The sequence below is a fragment of the Marmota monax genome, unplaced genomic scaffold, assembly GCF_021218885.2.
Source record: "Marmota monax isolate L192 unplaced genomic scaffold, Marmota_monax_Labrador192_F-V1.1 WCK01_AAM20220418_F8-fsc00078, whole genome shotgun sequence".
Classification (NCBI taxonomy): Eukaryota; Metazoa; Chordata; class Mammalia; order Rodentia; family Sciuridae; genus Marmota; species Marmota monax.
This window is the reverse complement of record NW_026694865.1, coordinates 3,541,037-3,562,755: the sequence shown is the minus strand read 5'-3', so window position 1 is coordinate 3,562,755 and position 21,719 is coordinate 3,541,037. Positions and strand designations below refer to the sequence as shown.

The following is a 21,719-nucleotide window of genomic DNA, read 5'->3' as shown; positions in this document are numbered from 1 at the left end:
AGATCTCTCTCCTCCATTCCATAAGTCTCTGTCCTCTTTTTCTTCCTCTTATCTAACCATGTGCCCTTCATTCAGCCTTGGCTCTTCTGTATTCTTTGTCCCCTTCTCCAGCTACCATCTCTGGTGGTAATTTACCATACCAGCAGCTCCTATTTGCAAACCTTCTTTAGTCTCTGTGCTTTTTGGCCCAAGTGGAATCTTTTCAAGAGCTAGTTGAAGGCATAGAGAGAGGTTAAAAAGTATAGAATAGAAAGCCAATCTCATTTATAATTTTTAATAGCTACTATTTTAGATATGCCTATTACCTACTACATGGGATTTATGATATCTTGGACATTTTAATGGCCTTAGTTTGTGTTTAGCCTTAATAGTGTTCTGTCATTGGCTTTGAGTATAGGTATTCAGGTAATATAGAAGCGTGACAGATCTTGGGTTTGAATTCTAGGTTTGTTACTTAGAATTTATAGTTTGTTACTTGACAGTTATAAAATTAGAGCAGATTCTTTACTTCTCCATACTTTAGTTTCCTTATCCATAAGGAAAGGTTTATGACCACCTCTGAGCTTTCTGGATCAGGATTAAATGAATCATTACTCCTGAAAACACCTAAGACAGTGCTTGACACATAGTAGGTATTTTAAGAAGTGTTAGTTTTCTTTCCCTTTTGCTGTGGGATTAAAATAGATGTATTATTTAACTTATATGTTGTTTTCTACATCTTTTTTTTTTTCCAGACCTATTCCATGGCAGTATATCTTGTAAAACAGTTGTCCTCAACAGTTCTTCTTCAGAGGTTACGAGCAAAGGGAATAAGGAATCCGGATCATTCTAGAGCTTTAAGTACGTATGATAAACTTATTTCATTTATGCAGTCAAACTATTTTGTTAAAGGTTAGAGTAGTGTTTTCTCAAGTTAAGAAATATTAACACTTATTCCTTTACTAGAGCCTATTGAAAAGGATTAAAAACACTTGAGAACCTTTTTTGTGAGCTTATAAAACCAGACCTAAGAGTAGTTTTAATGTTTGTATCACAAATTATATTTTATAATCTATATTTTACTACAACTTCATAAAATAAATGTTTAAAGAATTTTAGGAGATGGGAAGACAATCTCTGCATAAGTTTCAATAAAATTATTTTAGGTTTAGGAAATATATACAGAGTTATACGAAGACTGTATGCCTGTATTACTGAAGTAAAAGGAAACAGTGAGGTGATGGCAATAATAGTGAAGTGGGTTCTGCTAGTAATCAATTATGTGGCTTTGGACAAGTCACTCTGTTCTTGAGTTTCTTGTTCCTCATGTGTAACAAGAGGTTTGTAATATTTTAAAACCTTTCCAAACTCTGGGCTCATAGGTGTATGTTACTGGATGGATCATTTTGACATGTTAATTTTGGAATGTAAGCAAGGTCTGTGAATGGATTTACTGGCTTTAATTTTTGAGGTGATGGCCTTTCCAATGAGGTGAACTAAGTTCTTCCTTTAGTCTCTGTGAAGTAGGTTCTTCATGGATGAATTTAGGAGTGAAGACTCAGTGCTTACAGGTAGGGTTAGATAACTGTCATCTAAGGATTCTTGATGTGAGTTGAGTAATGGAGCTCACTATCAGTTTGGTACTTAAGAACAACTTACCTTAATGTGGTAAGGCCACATTCCTCTCCTTTTGTACAATAACTTTTATTTTTTTCTCTAACCTTTTTTTAATACCAGAGTAAATGATTGCACTACCCCTGAATAACAATATACCCTTTAGTTTGCTGAAGAATTTTTCTATTTTGAAAGGGCCCTTTTAAAAATGCAGTTATCCAGGTATGCTGGCACCTGTAGCCACAGCTACTTGGGATGCTGAGGCAAGAGGATCACTTGAGCCTAGGAGTTTTGTAGTGAGACCTTGTCAGACATAATCCCGAGTCAAAGGGGAATATTTATTGGCAGATGATGGAGATCTAGAATAATAGTGCTGTTTTGGAATCTGGGGGATGTCCTTTGGCAGAGACAAGGAGATAGTAGGGATCCTGAAAGTAGAAAAGGGATAGATATCTCTGCTGAAGGAAAGTGCGAGAGAGGAATTCCCTAACCCCCAATCTTACTGAAGTTATTACTGGTCATTCCACTGACAATCTTCATACTTGCCTCACAGTGCTAGATTGTCAACTAGTGAAAAACATTATGGAATTCTGTGAGCCTGTGGGGAAAAGAGAATTCCTAGAAAGATGACAGATAAAACTGTTGTATTTAATAATAATAATAATAAAAATAAGGCAAGTGTCTTTGCACAGACTGTTAACCCTTCTCCACTTGTAGCTATAGCACCACCTGGAGGGAGAGTGATAAGGTGAGCCTGGGATTTTATTTTCTGCAAGGAACCACTGTTAGCACTATTAAGCAGCAAAACCTGCTTAATTCAAAAACTGTATTTTCAACTCGAATATGCTGCTGGATGTGGAAAGTATTCGCACATTCAGTGAGCTTTTTGTGACTGTTTACATATTATCTTATATACTGGCCAGGGGAAGACATGGAACATTAATTTATATCCCAACAGTAAAAAATTCATTGTAATTGACAACAAATTGAAGAAATAACTTTCCCAACAAATTAATTATGTACTTAAAATATTGCTTAAAGCAATTTGACAGATAAAAATGTCGGGCTGGAGCAGGGCACAGTGGAACATCCCTGTAATCCCAGCAGCTCAGGAGGCTAATATAGGAGGCTTGAGAGTTCAAAGCCAGCCTCAGCAAGACCCTGTCTCAAAACATAAAAATGGCTGGAAATGTGGCTCAGTGGTTAAGCACCTTTGGGTTTAATCCCTGGTATCAAAAAAAAAGAAGAAGAAAGAAAGAAAATATCAGGCTGGGCGTGGTTGCAACTCAGGAGGCTAAGGTAGGAGGATTGCAAGTTTGAGGCTAGCCTCAGCAACTTTGTGAGACCCTGTCTCAAAATTTAAAAATCAGAAAAGTTCCAGGTATGTAGCTCAGTGGTAAAGCACCCCTGGGTTCAATTACCAGTTATCCCACCCAAAAAAGAAAATATTTTCAGGTATCTCAGATATTTTTGAAGAATCAGATTATTTATAGATAAGTTCACTATACCTTATAAATAAATTCTACTGGGGCCTGGAGCTGTGGCTCAGTGGTAGAATGCTTGCCTAGTACATGTGAGGCATTGGGTTTGATCCTCAGTACCACATTAAAAATAAAAGTATTGTATCCATCTACAACTAAAATATTTAAAAAAATTCTACTGGAAACAGTTTTATTTGTTAAGTCAGGAGCTATTATGTATTTAAAAAAAATGAACATGATAGTATTTAGAATTTTCACAGAGAAATCCATTTTAGGGTTCATTTCGTTTAATAAGTTTTTGTCTTCTGGTTTCTACTTTTATGTAGCCTCCTTCCCACCTATCACAAAGCCAGCTTTTTACTAGCTCTTGGTCAAGTTCCTCTCTCTTCCCCTCCACCTTTAGCAGTTACTTCAAGCACTACCTATATTCTGCTCAAACACTATTGTCCCTCTCCAAGCACATTGTCAATGTAAGAACATTGGGGCTGAAAGAAGTGAATTCTAATTCTCTAAATTGCTCCTTTCTCCTTAATCTTAGTGCCACCATAATTACTTTTTAAGTTATCTACATTTGTACCCATTCTCACTTTATTCTTCAGTGTCAGGAGGAAATGTCCCTTTTCCTGCCTAAGTTAATCTTTTATTCATTTATTCTTCTCAATTCAGAAATTATAAGAAGCAGGCACAGTGTACGTGCCTGTAATTCCAGCTCTCTGGAAGGTTGAGGCAGAATGATTGTGAGTTCAGGGCCAGCCTGGGCAACATGGTGAGACCACCATGTTAAAAAATAAAGAAAGAAAGAAAAGGAAATAACGCAATGGTCCACTATGTTCCAAGCACAGTATAATATACCATTAAACAAGATGAACACCATCTGTATCCTCTAGAAGTTTACAGTCTAGTGAGAAAGACATTAAATGATTACACATGTCATTAATGAATTACAGTTGTGACATGTGCCTTGGAAGAAGGTAAAGGTACAACAGGGGAATGTAGTCTTCTCTCTGGTGTTGTGATGCTTAAAACAAAACTGTATGGATGAGGGAGAGTTAGGACGGAGATGAAAAAGGTAGATGCCAAGAGAAAAGGCCAGTGGAGCTGAAATAGAGAAAAAGAGGGGAATGGCCAGAGAAATGGACAAGTGTTAATTAATTTAGATGATAAAAGATAGATAATAGAAAACCATTGAAGGATTTTCTTTTTTGTTGTACTGAGGCTCAAACCTAGGACCTTATGTGTGCCAGGCAAGTGCTCTAACTACTGACCTACATGCCTAGCCACGATGAAAAGTTTTCTAAACAGAGGAATAATTTTAAACAGAAACATGTTCAGATTTGAAGAATTTGATCCTTACTTTGAGAGCTGAATCAATGGGAGGCAAAGCTGATGTCGTGAGGTCAGTTAGTAACCTATAGCAATTAGTATACATAGTGATGACGATACCTCGAATTATGGTAGTAATGATGGAAATACAAGTTGACAGTTTTGAGAAGTATTGAAGGATAGAAATTATAAGACCTGGCTTTCTCACTTATCTGCCCTTTGCCCTGTTTCCAGTTCTCCCTCTCTGTAGTCTCTTCCTGACACTCCACACTGTCAAGTCTCTTTCATCTTTTAAATATAGGAAAACAAGCTCCTCTCTAGTTAGAGCTCTGTGTTCCTCCTGTTGTTCTCATCCTAATTTCTTCAAAAGGTAGACTGCACTTGGTCTTTGTACCTCCTTTCTGCAACTTATTAAGGTCTTCTAACCTGCATGATTCCACTGAAACTGATCTTGGAGATGTTACAAGTGCTAGTCTGATTGCCAAGTGTGATTTTTATCTTGGATGTTTCTGTTGCATTTGGTACTAGCCATTTTCTCCTTGGGATTCTCTCCTTGTCCTTCTCTGACCATTTCTTTTTAATCACTTGCCTTTAGTTGATTCTTTTAAGAGTGGTGTCCTAAATGTTAGTGTTCCCTGAGATCCATCTTTGGCCCACTTTTCTGTGAACATTTCTATAGACAATCACATTGCTTAAACTGGCACTAGCTCCCAAATAACGAATTTTCATCTCAGACCTTTGCTTTGAATATCTTATTTGTATAGCTAACTGCCTTCACCTAATCCTGTCAAACTGACACCTGAAATATTTCTCAAATCTGTGTAATCTTATAATTGCCATAATTTAATAATCCCTTAAATACTGCCTCTATTTTTTAAAAAACTATTCTTAAATAATATGTCCTTCTCTTTTCTTGACTCTTCATAGCTCTCCCCTGGTAGCAGCCTAACTTGATTTAAATAGATCTGATCTTACCATTCTCTTCCATTCCATGGCTTGTTAACACCAACAGAATAAAAACTCCAACTTCATAGCATAACATTCAGTTTTCCATGATCTGGCACTCGAATTGTCATCTGTGTGCATCCTTCTCATACTTTACATTCCAAATATGTAATTCTTCCCCCCCCCCCCCAGTGCTTTAGTTTTGAACTAAGGTAGTAATGATAGAAATATAAATTGACATTTTTGAAAAATTCGAAGGTTTGTGTCCCGACTACCCCCTTTGTCTAGCTACCGTTATCTTTCATGTTTCGCTTTTTCCAGGAGGCATCCTAGAAGAAACCTCTAGAGAGCTAACTTTCAGTTAGCTTCCTGAACAGCTTCCATTAGAGCATATTAAAGATGATCTCACTTTGAATCTAAATTATCAGTTCCTTCATACTCTGCTATGAGTTCATTTGGGCAGGAATTTAATCATCATCACCATATTATTATCATTGTTGTTTTAATTTCTGTTGCTTAGCACAGTACCTGGCACATAGTAGATTTTCAAATTTTTGTTGACATTAACTAGTGAAACTAGAGCTAGAGTAAAAACCAGGTCCAGGTATCTCTTTCCTTGTCCATAAAATGAGTATTGAGCTTAATATGTTTGGTTGATTACAACCTTAAAATTCTGAAAGTCTGAATTAAAATACTCAGATATTAATGAAGGATAGAAATTATTTTTAAACTATAATGACTCCATCTAATAGATATCTAATATCAGTAGTACTATTTAATAGAAAAATCTGTGGTGATGGAAATGTTCCACATCTGTACCATTCTGTATGGTAATCACCAGTAATATGTGACTATTAAGCACCTAAAATGTGACTGGTACAAGTGAGGAACTGAATTTTAAATTGTATTTAAAATTATTTAGGGGCTGGGGATGTGGCTCAAGCAATAGTGCGCTTGCCATGTCATGCGTGCGGCGCTGGGTTCAATCCTCAGCATCACATACAAATAAAATAGAGATGTTGTGTTCACCGAAAACTAAGCAATAAATATTTTTTAAAAAATTCTCTCTCTCTCTCTCAAAAAATTATTTAGTATAAATTTAAATACAGTCTCATATGATAATTCTGGTAGCTCGTAACAACAGGGATTAAAAACAAGATTACTTTTAAATATAGCTAAGGTATAGCTTTATTATAGGTCACATAATAAAACACCATTATCACTGCAAAGCATAACATAACAAAACCTTAACTCCCAAATGGTTTCCCATGTTTTGATTTCCCATGATTCATTTGAGTTAATTTTTGTATATTGTGCAAGGTAAGGTCATTCCCCCTTCCCCATACATATCCAGTTATTCCAATAATATATATGTATCCAGTTGTTCCAACAATATTTATTGAAAAGACTATTTTCCCCCCATTTATTTTTTTTTTATTTTTTAAAGAGAGAGGGAGAGAGAGAGAATTTTTAATATTTATTTTTTATTTATCGGCGGACACAACATCTTTGTTTGTATGTGGTGCTGAGGATCGAACCCGGGCCGCACGCATGCCAGGCAAGCGCGCTACCGCTTGAGCCACATCCCCAGCCCCCCCCCCATTTATTTATTTATTTTTTTTTTCACAGACACTATTTTTTATTGTTATCAAACTTAAGGTTGGGGGAAGGCTTCCATTTTAACATCCTTGTTACCCAACCCCCAATTCAGCTGTGCTACCTAGGGGATGTAATTTACAGTGTCCATTCCCGTTAGGTTCTCTGGTCCCTGGAGGCGACCTTAGAGGATTGACTGTTTATCTCCTCCTATTTTATCATCTTTGTCCCTGTCTTTAGGCAGCAGCACAGAATTTCCTGGTGACACCTATAGTTGTGACCCCAGCTTGGAGAATCCCATTAATTCTTCTCCATCTGTTTGGATCAATAGCTGAGGCAACCCTGGGCATCATGGGTTGTGAGCATGGCGGGCTGTCCATCTTCCCCTTGAAATGCAGCGTAGAAATGCAGGACAATGTCAATATGGAAAATAGTATTTGGTCTTTTTATAGTCAATGTTAAATTGTTTTCGTTTCTATCACATTTCTCTCAAATATAGCTTAAAGTTTATAAAGCTCTTTCAAATGAATTAAAACAGGTTTTCACTCAAAATGTGCCATACCAAAGGAATTATTCTTTTTTTTTTTAATTGGTTGTTCAAAAACATTACAAAGCTCATGACATATCATCTTTCATACATTTGATTCAAGTGGGTTATGAACTCCCATTTTTACCCCAAATACAAATTGCAGAATCACATCGGTTACACATTCACATTTTTACATAATGCCATATTAGTGTTCCCCTCATTTAATTACTTTGACACATTTGTCAAAAACTGACCACAAATATATGAATCTATTTTCAGTCTCCTCTTTTCCATTGACCTGTGTGTCTATCCTTATGGCAAACCATAATCTTAGTTCCTGTAGCATAATGTTAAGCCTTGAAATCAGGTAAAGTCCTCCAACTTGATCTTTTTCATAAATGTTTTGACTACTGTAAGTCTTAATATGTAAAATGATCATAAACAGTGATCAGATGCAGTTTATTTCAGGAGTACTATATTAATCAGCATTTGAAAGTCTATCAATATACATTACCTTCTCAATAAATTAAAAAAGAAAAATCATGTAGTCACCTCTGTAGAGAAGCTAGTTGGCTAAACTCAACATCCATTCATGGTAAAACTCAGCAGAATGGTGTAAGAGTATTTACAAAAGCTTACAGATAATAGTAATGGTGAAAAACATGAGTGCTTCACCCCTAAGATGAGTAACAAGGCAAGGATGTCAGCTCTCAGCATTGCCTTGGAGATCCCAGCTAGCACAATGACGCAAGAAAAAGAAAATACAGATTAGAAATGATGAGCTAATTATTGCCTGTTTCAACTAATTATCACCTTTATTTGTCTATATAGAAAAAAAATAATTTCAAAAGTATCTCCAAAAAAGCTGCTAGAACTAATACATGAGTTTAGTAAGGTTGGGGAATACATGGTTGATATACAAAAACGAATTGTTTCTGATGGTGATGAATAATTGGAAATTAGATTTCAAAAAAAAATGGAATTTAGAATAATGTCCAGAATTATGAGATATTTAGGCATGCACTGCATAAAATGTGTGCAAGATTTTTATGCTGAAAACTATGGAACACTGCTGAGAAATACTAAAAGAAGACCTGAATAAATAGCGAAAGATGTCATATTAATGGGTGAGAAGACTAAATATTATTATGTCAGTTCTCTAAATTTATCTGTAGATTCAATCCATTCAGGATCCTAGTAGTATCTTTAAAAGTATCTTTAGAAAAAAGGATTGACTAAAGTTGGATCTATAATGGGAAAGAAAAAGGCAAAGTTTTGTTTTAAAATATAAATTGGCAAACATTCTAAAATAATTTCAGAAAATTCTCCCACCTTTAGTCACAAAAGTTAATACAGATTAAGTATAATATTAGGTGTTTAAAAACATTTTGTATGTATTAACTCATTTAATCTTAAAAACAGTGCCGTGAGATACTATTAATCCCATTTGCCAGATTATGAATAATGTGAGGTTGAATGGCTTAACTAAGGCTGAATTCTAACATAGGGTGGCTATTGCCTCTCTATTTCAGTTTTTTTTTCTAATTACTGACCACTTTGTTTCACATAAAGCTGATGTTATAATCTATGATATTATTTCATTTAAGTGGAAGTTTAGATATGCAAGACTCAAAGTCAGCTACTGTTTCCACTGATGTGTGGAAGAAGGGTAATGGTGAGGTAGTTGGTGAAGACATGCATGCATGATGGTTAGTGTATTAGGATTCTCTAGAGAGAGAACCAATATATAGAGAAAGGTAAGTGAGAAGGGATTTATTAAGGGGATTGGCACTGACAATAATGCAGTTTAAGAAGCCCCACAATATGGGTCTGCAAGCTGGAGAATTAGGGAAACCAATAGCATGGCTGAATCTAAGGCCAAAGAACCCAAGGCTGAAGGCCTGAGAACCCTGGGCATTGCTGGTATAAGCCCTGGAGTTCAAAGACTGGAGAACCTGGAGTTCTGATGAGGGAAGGTTGGGGGTGGAAAGTTGCCTTTCCTCTGTCTTTTTGCTCCTATTCTGAACCCTTCCCTTTGCACAGCTGATTAGATTGTTTCCACCCATATTGAGGGCAGATCTAACCACTGCTTGATCCGTGGACTCACATGCAGTTTTCTCCAGATACTTCCTCACACATACACCCATAAATAATGCCTTATTAGCTCAGTAGGTATTTCTCAATCTGGTCAAATTTACATCTAAAATTAACCATCACAGTTAGTATTCACATTACATTTTTTTTAATTTTTTTTTTTTTTAAGTGGTACTAAGGATTAAACCCAGGGGTGTTGTATCACTAAGCTACATTCCCAGCCCTTTTTATTTTTTATTTTGAGACAAGATCTCACTAGGTCACCAAGGCTAGCCTCAAATTTTAACAGTCTCCTTTCTCAGGCTCCCGAGTCACTGGAATTATAGGCACACTCCACTGTGCCTTGTTTCACCTTGGAATTCAGTTTCATTTGTATGTTGATTTTGTGTGACAATTATTTGTTGTCTTTTATAAGTTGCTGTTCTTTAAAAATATAAGAAAGAGTTGACTAAGATTGGGTATATAATGGTAAATACATATTTTTATAATTTATATATGGCATTAATTAACATAGTGTTATAGTGGCTTACTTTCCAAATTAAAAATCAGAAATGTTATTCCTTTTTGGATGTGAAAAATCAGTCCATGAAATACATAAAGACTTTGAAATTTGGAATTTCCATGCTACAAAATAACTTTTTAGCCTAGCATCAAAATCACCTCTGGAGCTTTTTAAAAACTACTCACTCATGTCCCTCTTCCCCGTTCTCATTTAATGAGCAGTTATAAATCAGAGGGCTCTAAAGATAGCTCTGTGTTCATCTTAGTTGAGAGCCCCTAATTTATAGAAACAGATTTTGGACCATCTTAAAAAGTTGACTCTATATGATCACCAAGATTAGATAGGATTCTTAGTTCTCATAAATGATGAGCATAACAGATATCTGCTGTGCAGTCATTCTTGCTTATGTGAGTACTTTCCCCTCTCTTTATTTTCTTCACTGTGTTATTGGGTCAAACTTAGTTGTACGATAGCTCTAAAAGTCTGTGGTTCACTGAATACAGAACCACTCTACCTCTGTCCTCCTCAAAGGACTTTAAAGGTAATGGGACAATTTTTAAAATTATTTGGATATTTTGGCATTTTCTGTCTCACCTATTATGTTATTTGTCATTGGTTGAATAACAGATGCCTGAAGCTTTCAGACAAGAAGGACAATTTAGGGGGATCTCAACTAAGATGAACGTTAGAACTATCATCTAGTGTTGGTTCCAGTTGTATTCTAAGTAAAATTAAGTTCATGGAGGAGGATTTGATTTGCCCAAAATAGTACAACCAATTTATAGGTAAATAAATTTAGAGCCCAAACGATTATATTGTTAAAAAGCAGTTTTTTCATGTAATCTGAATTATTTAGAATTTATGTTTTATAATATTGTATTATCTGATATTTCAATAAAGTATCTTTTGCTGTTTCTTAATTTCCTTTAAAATAGAAGAACCCAAATAATATTGGTCCACAGTTAAGAAAATCTTGGTGCTATATCTTAGAATTAAAAAGGAGTCTGCCTTTTATCCCTTGCACATCAAATAGAGCACTAATCTTTAGGGTATATAAAGAACTCAAAAAGCTAAACACACACACACACACACACACACAATAATCTAATCAATATATGGGCCAAGGAACTGAACAGACATTTCTCAACAAATATATGAAAACATGTTCAACATCTCTAGCATTAGAGAAATGCAAATCAAAACTAAGATTTCATCTCACTCCAGTCAGAATGGCAGCGATTAAGAACACAAACAACAATAAGTGTTGGCAAGGATGTGGGGGAAAAAGGCAAAATGGTGCAGCCAGTATGGAAAGCAATATGGAGATTGCTTGGATAGCTGGGAATGGAACCACCTTTTGACCCAGCTATCCCACTCCTTGGTCTATATCCAAAGGTTTTAGAAACGTCATACTACAGGGACACAGCCACATCAATGTTTATTGCAGCACAATTCACAGTAGCTAAACTGTAGAACCAACTTAGATGCCCTTCAGTAGATGAGTGGATAAAGAAAATGTGGGGTGGGTGTGTGTGTGTGTGTATGTATATGCACGCACACACACACACATACATATATACACACGCATACATACACAATAGAATATTAATCAGCAATAAAAGAGAATAAAATCATTGCATTTGCAGGTAAATGGATGGTGTTGGAGAATATAATGCTAAGTGAAGTTAGCCAAGCTCAACCCAAATGCTGAATGTTTTCTCTGATATAAGGAGGCTGATTCATAGTGGGTTGGGAGTGGGAGCATGGGAGGATTAGAAGAATTCTAGATAGGGCAGAGGGGAAGGGAGGGGGCATGAGGGTAGAAAAGAGGGTGGAATGAGATGGGCACCATTACCCTAGGTACATGTATGAAGATACAAATGGTGAATATACTTTGTATACAACCAGAGATATGAAAAATTGTGCTCTATATGTGTAATATGAATTGTAATGCATTCTGCTGTCATATATAACAAATTAGTATAAAAATCTTTTTTAAAAAAATAAGTCTGCCATCAGTTGATTTTTGTCAACATGCTATAGAAATTTCCTTTATGATAATGTAGTACAGGTTTTTGTTCCATGAGTCATACAGGAAATGTAGTCAGTATAAAGATATACAATTCTTTGGCTTCCTTTTTTTGCTTATTGTAGAAATGTTTTAGGTTTTTCCATTCAATTGAATGAGAAAGTACTGGGGAATGATACTGACCAAATTATATTGGTAACATGTGCATGTGCCAAATGTAATAACGAATCCCACTCTTTTATATAATTAATTATAAGTGAACCAATTAAAAATGTAAAAAAAAATCCTGGGATATAATTAAGCAGACTTTATTTTTTTATTTTTTTCTTAAAAAGTTTCTTGTTTCAAGTTTCTTCTTTTTTAATGTTACGTCAATAATATATTTTTAATAAACTTAATTCTCTTTGTTTTCTCGTCAATGAATTTCAGTTAAAGAGAAATTGACTGCGGATCCAGACAGTGAAATAGCTACTACCAGCCTAAGGGTTTCTCTTCTATGTCCAGTAAGTGTTAACTGATACTTGTTTTCAGGAAGATTTAACATACATACATGTACCTTTTTTTTTTTAAATGGTGGTACTGGGGATTGAACCCAGGGGCACTATACCACTGAGCTACATCCCTAGCCTTTTTTATTTTTTATCTTTAGCCAATGTTTCTCTAAGTTGCTTAGTCTGCCTTTAACTTGGAATTCTCTTGCCTCAGCCTCCCCAGTTGTTGGGATTTGGGGCATGCATCACCATGCCTAGCACATTTCTTCTTTTTAATTAGGTGCTTCCTATATCTGAGAAATTTTTTACTTTTAAAATCTGGCCACCTTTGTTATAGTTTATAAAAACTGGAAAGCTATCAAGGCATAGGATTTGGAATCTAAACAAGTCTAAAAAATTCTCTCTACCCTTAGTAAGACTTGTCTAAATATTGCTTGTGATTAATGACTGTCCCTCAAGCTCACGTGTAAAATCTCAAAATAAGGAAGTTTATTATATTAGGGTATTTATTAAAACTTGTACTTTAATAGTACTCTTCTGAATAAAAACCTAGCCATGGTTACCCACGCATCCAACTTAGCCATTTTGCCTCACTATTCTACTCAGCCTAAATAATTGAAGTTTTATTTATATATTTAAAAAAAGAAAAACCTAGGAATATGAGGTCAGAATGAATCATTTGTATGAAATAAATGTATGGTCCTAAGATATAAACAAGCTATTAAACCCATGGAGGACAAGTCTTAAGAAAATGTGTTGTTGATGTTTATTTCTGAACTAATTTGTTAGGTCTACCAACAGTAGAGATGATAACTGTTGAATATGGCTTCATATGAAAATATTTGAAAAATTAATAGTAAATTAATTTGACATTTTGATTACCTTTTATTCTATAATTAATCAAATTAGTCATATCTACATTTGAATGTTTTTTGAATTCCCTGAATTGTTCAGGCAGGGCTGATATTGAAAGCTTTTGATAATGACATCCTGCTAACTTAAGATGATGAAGTTACTGATTTCCTTTCTACTCTTTTTGTTGTTGTTGTGCTGGGGATTGAACCTGGGTCTTGTGCATGCGAGGAAAGCACCCCACCAATTGAGCCATATCCCCAGTCCACTGAATTCCTAAAGGAACAAAGAACTTAAAGAGAAATTAAATGATATTTGTCCTATGTCTCAGTCTTTTATGATTTATAAAAGCTTAAACAATATAAAAAAGTCATTAGCTCATGAATTAGTTTATGATACTGTACATAGCTTTTTTTTAAAAAAAAAAAAAAAACCTTTTGGAGGGAGGGTAAATTGCTAAGGGAATTCCTCCTTGTTATAAACTTTTGTAAGTTTATTTGCAAATATCCATCATATTCTAAAAAGGGAAAGTTAGTAATCACAAGATGAAGATATTTGAAACTCAGCCTCTCCCCTGATATCAAGTTTGAGAAAATAGGTGTATTTAAAGTTGTGATCGTTTTTAAAGATCAGAAATGTGATTAGCACATAATAGTACAGAGGAAGAAAAATACAATGAAGATAGTAAAAGCTGTCAAATTCTTGGTGCACACCTGTAATCCCAGTGGAGGCCAAGACAGGAGGACTACAAGTTCAAGGCCAGCCTCAGCAGTTTAGCAAGACCCTGTCTCAAAATTAAAAAGGGCTGGGAATGTAGCTCAGTGGTAGCACCTCTGGTTCAGTAAACAAACAAAAAACACCAATCATCTTGAGTATATTCTTCTTTCTATAACTTTTCTTCTTATTCCTCTTAATAACCAGTCTTAGGAAAGCTATATTGCCTCCAAGTTTTTAATATTATTGTTTAAAATTATATAATTAAATAACAATATAAATGTTGTAGCAATCTATGTTGTAAAGGAAACTAGTATTTTTTTTAACATTTAGAAAATTGAGGGCTGGGGTTGTAGCTAAGCAGTAGAGCTCTGGCCTAGCAAGTGGGAGGCCCTGGGTTCGATCCTCAGCACCACATATAAGTAAGTAAATAAAAAGAAAGGTATTGTGTCCGGCTACAACTAAAAATAAATATTTAAAGAAAAAGTAAAAAATTGATTCACAGACGAGAGGAGTAGAGATGGGAAAATGAAAGTTTTGAAGATTTTATATACATCTTTACCTATATATTTATTCTCTTCTCTTTTCTCCAAATCCTGATTCATCCATTCCTGCTTCCATAGTTCCTTGCCACCTCATTGCATTGTAAAGCTGGCCCACTAAATTATCATTAACATTCTCTAGTAATATGGGAAAAGAACATGAACTATAAAAAATTCCCAAGTAATTCCACAAATAAAACTTCCAAGGTTTATACTGGAGTGCTTTAGAGAATAGATAAATTTAAAAAAGAAGGTAATTTTTATTTTCCATTTAAATCCCTGGAGAAAGTCTTGTTTTTCTGCATTCTCACTTTAAAAGTATTTACAGTTATGCTAATATATGTGATATTTATAACATTTAACACTTACATAAATCACTTATTCATATAAAGCACTCCAGTATAAACCTTGGAAGTTTTATTTGTGGAATTACTTGGGAATTTTATAATTCACGTTCTTTTCCCATATTATTAGAGAATGTTAATGATAATTTAGTGGGCCAGCTTTTAATTTTTCTTCCTATATGCCCCCACTCTTCTCTCTTTAGTTCCAAAAGCTTTAGTAGTTTTTTAAAAATTCAGATTATAGAAAAAAGAACTATATATATAGTCTGTAATTATTATACTTTCATGAGTTTCTATTTAGTTAAAGGGATAATCTCTTTACAGTTGTTCAAGAACTGTAAGGCCATATGTTTTAGATGTTTTTACCCAAAAATAAAACAGCAAAGACAACTCATTTATAATTCAGATTTATAGAATAAAAATGGTGATTTGTTCCCTTTGAAGTATGGAAATCTGTGGCTCACTATTCATTTGAATGGCCCTTGTTGTGATATGCAGAGCCCCAAATAAATGAGCTTCCCTTTTTGGTGTACTAAAGGCAATGAAAATAAATAAAAATGTTTTTGCTCTTTGAGAATATTTTGGTTCTGATTTATTAGCAATAGAGCTGGACAAATCACCTATTTTGGGGGACCTTAACCAGACCTGTAATCTCAAATATAAATGACACAGTTGATAGAAGGAAAACAAAGAAACAAAAACTCTGAACATTTATTTATGAAGTATTTATTATTCCGAAAAAGGTGGAAAGTTTTCCTTAATAGCTTTCTTATTGTAAGAAAAAAATACTGATATTTCTAGACTGTGTGTGAACGTGCACATGTATATGTGCACGGTACTGGGGATTGAGCCAGTGCTTTACCACTGAGCTACATTGCCGACTCTCCCCACACACACTTTTTTTTTTTTTTTTTTTTTAAAGATACCATCTCACTAAACTGCCCAGACTGGCCTCAGCTTTGACATCCTCCTGCTTCAACCACCTGAGTAGCCGGAATTACAGGTGTGTGCCACCAAGCCTGGCCCTAGGCTCCTTTTGAGAAAAGCTGGTTAGGACTTTTATCTAGAGTGTTTTCTCTTGGAATAGCATCAGTTGTAGTGTAGCACTATTGGGAGTAAGGTAAATGGCACAAGAAAACATATGGAAATTGTTTACAAAATTTTTTATTTGCAAACAATGCAAATATTCGGTGTTCTATAAAGGGAAAAAGGAAATCTGTAATCACAAGGTGAAGGTAGTCAAACCTCAGCATCTCCCCTTATATCAAGTTTGAGAAAACAGGTGCCTATTTATCAGATAAATATTTAAAGTTTAGTGACTTTTAAAAAATCAGGAATATGAGAATTATCACATAGTGCTTATTTTATGTTTCTTTGAAGCAAGGCATTTGTGAGCTAGATTGGAGGTTCTCTCAGGGAAGCACAGCTACTTGTATACTCCTAATACTGTGTAACTGGTATTACTCCTGTGTCATAAGTTTATAGCTTGTTCAAAGGCCCTTTTTAGTCCTTCATCACTACATCCATTTGAAGTAAGGAGGAAACAGTGTTACTTTAGAGATAGAGGAGGAGGCCCAGAAAGGTTAAGTGCCTTTCCTAGAGGCCCAGTAAATCATTAGTACCAGAACAATAGTTAGTGCCCCAAATGACAGTTAATTTCCTTGGTAGACTAGGAAATTGCACATTTTCCTGAAATTTTTCTAAGCCAGGAATAACTCATATTCCTCATTTATTCTCAAGCCTTTATATTTTCAAGCTCACAAATATATGGAAAATCTTTTCTAGTTACTTGGCAAATAATGTTATCAGTGAAAGAAGATAACTTCTATACTGTGTGGTCATTGTGGGCTTTGTGGACCCCAAGTGCTACAAGGTGGCCTCCAGTGAAGAAAGTTGTGATATGCCAGCTCTCTGTACAGGTTTCTGGACCACATCTCTACAGCTAGCAGCTCAGGAACAGATGAAGTAGATTTCTTTGTACATGGCATAGATTCAGCCTATGAACTCAGGCAACAGTTGCAGGGCAGGAAGAAAAGTCTCCTAACCTGCTGGAGGTGCTGGAGACACATCTGAATTGCTGGTAATATGCTCACTGAAGGGAGAAATACAGAATACACACATAACTTCCTCCTCAGAGTTGCCATGGAGGAGAGTGGGTGATACTGATTTGAGTTTTGTCCTTTGAAGTACTCTCATTCAGAGTTGAGGTTGATAGTAAATATTGCATCTAATTACATCATATGGTGACATGCAGTATCTAATAACACATTCTTTTTTCCTTTTTCTAACCCCTAGTTATGTGGTTAACTTTTTCTTAAATTAGGGATTGCTTTAAGAATTTGAGATGTGTGTGGTGTCCAATCCCATAATCCCAGCTACTGAGAAGCCTGAGGCAGTAGGTTCACAAATTTGAGTCCAGCTTGGGCAATTTAGTGAGATCCAACAAATTCAGTAATAATACAACAGCAACAAAATTTGTTGTAGTTTCCTTAGTCATTGTATTTGGTATTCAAAGAAATTGTAATTTTTTGACCTGCAGATAAGTTTCACAGAAAATGTGGTTATTAATGTTCTTTTACCTCGATAAAAAATAAATAAAGCCAGCGGCTTGGGAGGCTGAGGCAGCAGGGTGGCAAGTTCAAAGCCAGCCTCAGCAACTTAGTGCGGGCCCAAGCAACTCAGTGAGACCCTGTCACTAATTAAAATTTATAAAAAGGGGCTGGGGATGTGGCTCAGTGTCTAAGTGCCCCTGGGTTCAATTCCTGGCACAAAAAACAAAATAAACACAGTATGCTTTAGGTCAGAACACAAATACAGTTTGTTTTAGAAAATTTTTTAATTAGAGCTTAAATTTTGAACAACAGTTGTCTAATACTTTTTCTTCTCTCTTAAAGCTTGGTAAAATGAGGCTAACAATTCCATGTCGAGCCCTTACATGTTCTCATCTGCAATGTTTTGATGCAACTCTTTATATTCAAATGAATGAGAAAAAACCAACCTGGGTTTGTCCTGTCTGTGATAAGAAGGCTCCATATGAACACCTCATCATTGATGGGTATGTCACTTTTAAGGGGTTTTTTGGTACCTTGAAATAATCATCTGTTACCTAGATTCATTACTTGTCAGTTTGGGATAAAAAAATCTAAAATTCTGAAAGTAGTGTTTTCTAAGTTATAAGTTTGTAGAATACCCATGATTTTAGAGATCAGTATTTTAATTAAGTATTTTTAACTTGATGTCTGCTTGTTTTGAAAACACATACTTGTCAGTGCCTCCTGATGTTTACCATTTAAAGCACCTGTGGTTCTAAGCAGGGAATGCATATACCTTTTCCTAACATGAGCTCATCTATCTCCAGAACATGCAGACCATATTGGAGAAAGCATGAAAGAATTGTGAAATTCTGGCACACTCAAGCTCATCGAAAACTGTGCTTTTTAGTACAAAAGCCTGTTTCTGGAGATTAGGTCGAACTTCGAACTTCAATCATGGTCCATCATACCTATTCTCCCGCTGTAAAGGCTCCTACAACTGATCAACACCCCAAATAACAACTTCCTTTGTTTTTCTATTTGTATTTCTGTTCTTGTCTTTTCCTTCTTTCAGTTTTCTTTTTTGTCTTGTCCACCTATTGCATCACAATAATAATTTTCTTTAACACTCCTGTTTTTGTCTGTTGTATCGGACATCTTAGTATGATTGTACAGCTTCCTTTAAAACAAATATTTTCTGTACTCTCCAGCAAAACTTGAAACAGCTTATTTATAGTATTTAAGAAAACACAGGAGTCTAAAGGTGATAATAGAAATGGAATATATTTATCAATGCAGTTGTAATTTAGAAGGTGTTAGTCATTGGAAAAAATATGTAACATAAATGTTTTATGTTTAATTTGTCAGAATTGGCAATGATCAATAACTAGTAAATATGAGTTGAATCGTAATATTTTACCAACTCTATATGTTGTATAGTTTTAGGTTCCCCTTTCTTGTAATAAAGGAGACACACACACACACACACACTCACTCTCTCTCTCTCTCTCTCTCTCTTTTAAAGAAAAATTGAAAAACACAAGAAATCAAAAACTTTTTTTTGGTATATAATTTTCTGGTTTGTTTTTACATAATTGTGATTATATGCTATTAATAATTTAGCATTGTAACCTAAGAATTTGATCATGATTAATTTTGTACATTCCCTGTAAATATCATTTTAAATGTCCACATATATTATTAAGGACAATATTCAGTTACATATTTTTATATGTATTGCTTTGGTTTATCAAGTAATACATGCCTATTGTAGGCGATTTGGAATGTGTTAAAAGATATACTACTTTACAGAATTTTGTTTATAAAATGTAAATTTTTTCTTGGCCTTTTTTCACTTTTTAATCCATGTTATTAATAATCTTTGACAATGTAATTTTTTATGGTTACATGATATATCCTTATATAAATATACCACAATTCAGATAGCTATTTTTTTATTCAGCATTATATTTTGAAAACAAATATAATTTACCTGTTCTATTTTCTTTTTCCTCATTTATACTTGTATAAATATAGACATTCTGAATATTAGAACAGTAATATTTCAAATCTATCTTCAATTGAATGTGTTATCCTAAGGACAAACTGTTTTTTATAGCTTGTTTATGGAAATCCTAAAGTACTGTACAGACTGTGATGAAATACAGTTTAAAGAGGATGGCTCTTGGGCACCAATGAGATCGAAAAAGGAAGTACAGGAAGTTTCTGCCTCATACAATGGAGTTGATGGTGAGTGGTAGTTATTCACAAGGGAAGGGTAGTTTCCTTGCTGCTATAAACCATGGTGTTCAATGTTAAAATGAATACATTTTTTAAAACCCTGAGCATTTTAGGGATAGCTCAATAATTACTAAATTGATTTAATGTTCAGAAGTGGATGAATTCCTTTAAAATTTTTCTGATATTAGATTTCAAAGTAATGTAATCTTTGTGTGTGTGTGTGTGTGTGTGTATGTATGGTGCTGGGGATTGAACCCAGGGCCTTATGCATGCAAGACAAGCACTCTACCAACTGAGCTATATCCCCAGCCCTTAAAGTAATTTAATCTAATAAGCCATTTGTAAAGTCAAACTTGTGAAATAGAATCCTTTAAAATTTTTTAAGACTTCTAATAGAGTAGTAAACATTCCTTTTTCATTTGTGTGTGTATATATATATATATATATATATATACACAAATATATCTGTATGTATACACCCAAATGAAACAAAAATATACTATTAATGTTTTTGCTGGAAGGAGGTTATGAGTTATTAATGTTAATACTTCCTAAGAATGTCAGGTACTATATAGCTAAACATGTAATACATATAGTTTGAAGCTAGGCACTATGGCACATACTTGTAATCCCAGCAGCTCAGGAGGCTGAGGCAAGAGAATCCCAACTTTGAGGCCAGACTTAGCAACTTAACAAGACCCTCTCTCAAAATTTTTAATAAATAATAATAATAAAGGGCTGGGGATGTAGCTCAATGGTAAATTGCCCCTGGATTCAGTTCCTAGTACCACAAAATATTTTATATAAATCGTTCGAATGTTTCTTCTCTTTTAGAACTGGTTTTTCAAAATAATCCTTTAGAAAACCCAAATAATAAATAGTAGTTTTAAACTTCAAGAGCCTCTGTTGGTTTTCTGCTTTCTGACCCCAACAATGTAGTCAGTATATATTGATATATTAAACCATAGGGACACTGAGGAAAGAAATGAGATGTCATAGGTCTTCTTTGCCTTGTATTTCATCATTCCCATGCAGGATGCTTGAGCTCCACATTGGAACATCAGGTAACTTCTCACAACCAGTCCTCCAATAAAAACAAGAAAGTAGAGGTGATTGATTTAACCATAGACAGTTCCTCTGATGAAGAGGAGGAAGAGCCATCTGCCAAGAGGACCTGTCCTTCCCTGTCTCCCACATCACCACTAAATAATAAAGGGTAAGTGCTGAGACTTTAAAATACAATCATTGTGAAAGTTAATAGGGATTAAAGACCTACCAAATACAATGATAATGCTTGATTATAGAACTGAGGCTGAAACCAGACACAGTGTTGCATACTTGTAATCCCAGCAATTTAGAAAGCTAAGGCAGGAGGATCACAAGTCTGAGGCCAGCCTTGGCAACTTAGTAAAACCATGTCTCAAGAAGTTAAAAGTAATTAAAAAAAAAAAAAAAAAAGATAGATGGGGGTGTAACTCAGTAGTAGAATACCCTTCATTCAATCCTCATTACCCCTCCCCGCACACACCAAAAACACCCTTAGCTTTAATTTTCCCCAGGTGTGTGATATTCTTAAGGGATTAACGTTAAAAGGGTCACTTGAGTATAGAATTTATCATAATAAAAGATGATTTTTCTAGTATTTAAATGCTCTAAACATTGGTGTACATCAGAATCATTGAGAATTTATCAAAATATGCTCCCATGTCTGAGTCAGGAGTAGGGACTGAGAAAATATATTTGTAGTTCCCAGCTTCTTCTGATAGTGCACATTTGCTAAAAACAAGAAAATATATGCTGTAAAATTAACCCCAAATTGAATGTTTTTATGAGGCTAGCAAGGAAAGAAGTTAAGGATGACTTAGGTTTGAGTACACAGTATTTTCTGTTTTGCAGACTTGTTTGCCATATT

General features: G+C 34.8%; 1 protein-coding gene across 3 annotated transcripts in view; it reads left to right on the top strand.

Moving 5' to 3' along the window:
* Positions 1-21,719, top strand: part of Pias1 (protein inhibitor of activated STAT 1) — a 130,712-nt gene that overhangs the window by 97,230 nt on the left and 11,763 nt on the right. For all 3 annotated transcript variants that reach the window (XM_046426536.2, XM_058573315.1, XM_058573316.1), the window contains 5 exons: positions 735-840; positions 12,522-12,595; positions 17,930-18,090; positions 19,686-19,816; positions 20,843-21,023. In XM_046426536.2, coding sequence (XP_046282492.1) covers positions 735-840; positions 12,522-12,595; positions 17,930-18,090; positions 19,686-19,816; positions 20,843-21,023 — 653 coding nt within the window. The remainder of the gene's footprint in view (positions 1-734; positions 841-12,521; positions 12,596-17,929; positions 18,091-19,685; positions 19,817-20,842; positions 21,024-21,719) is intronic.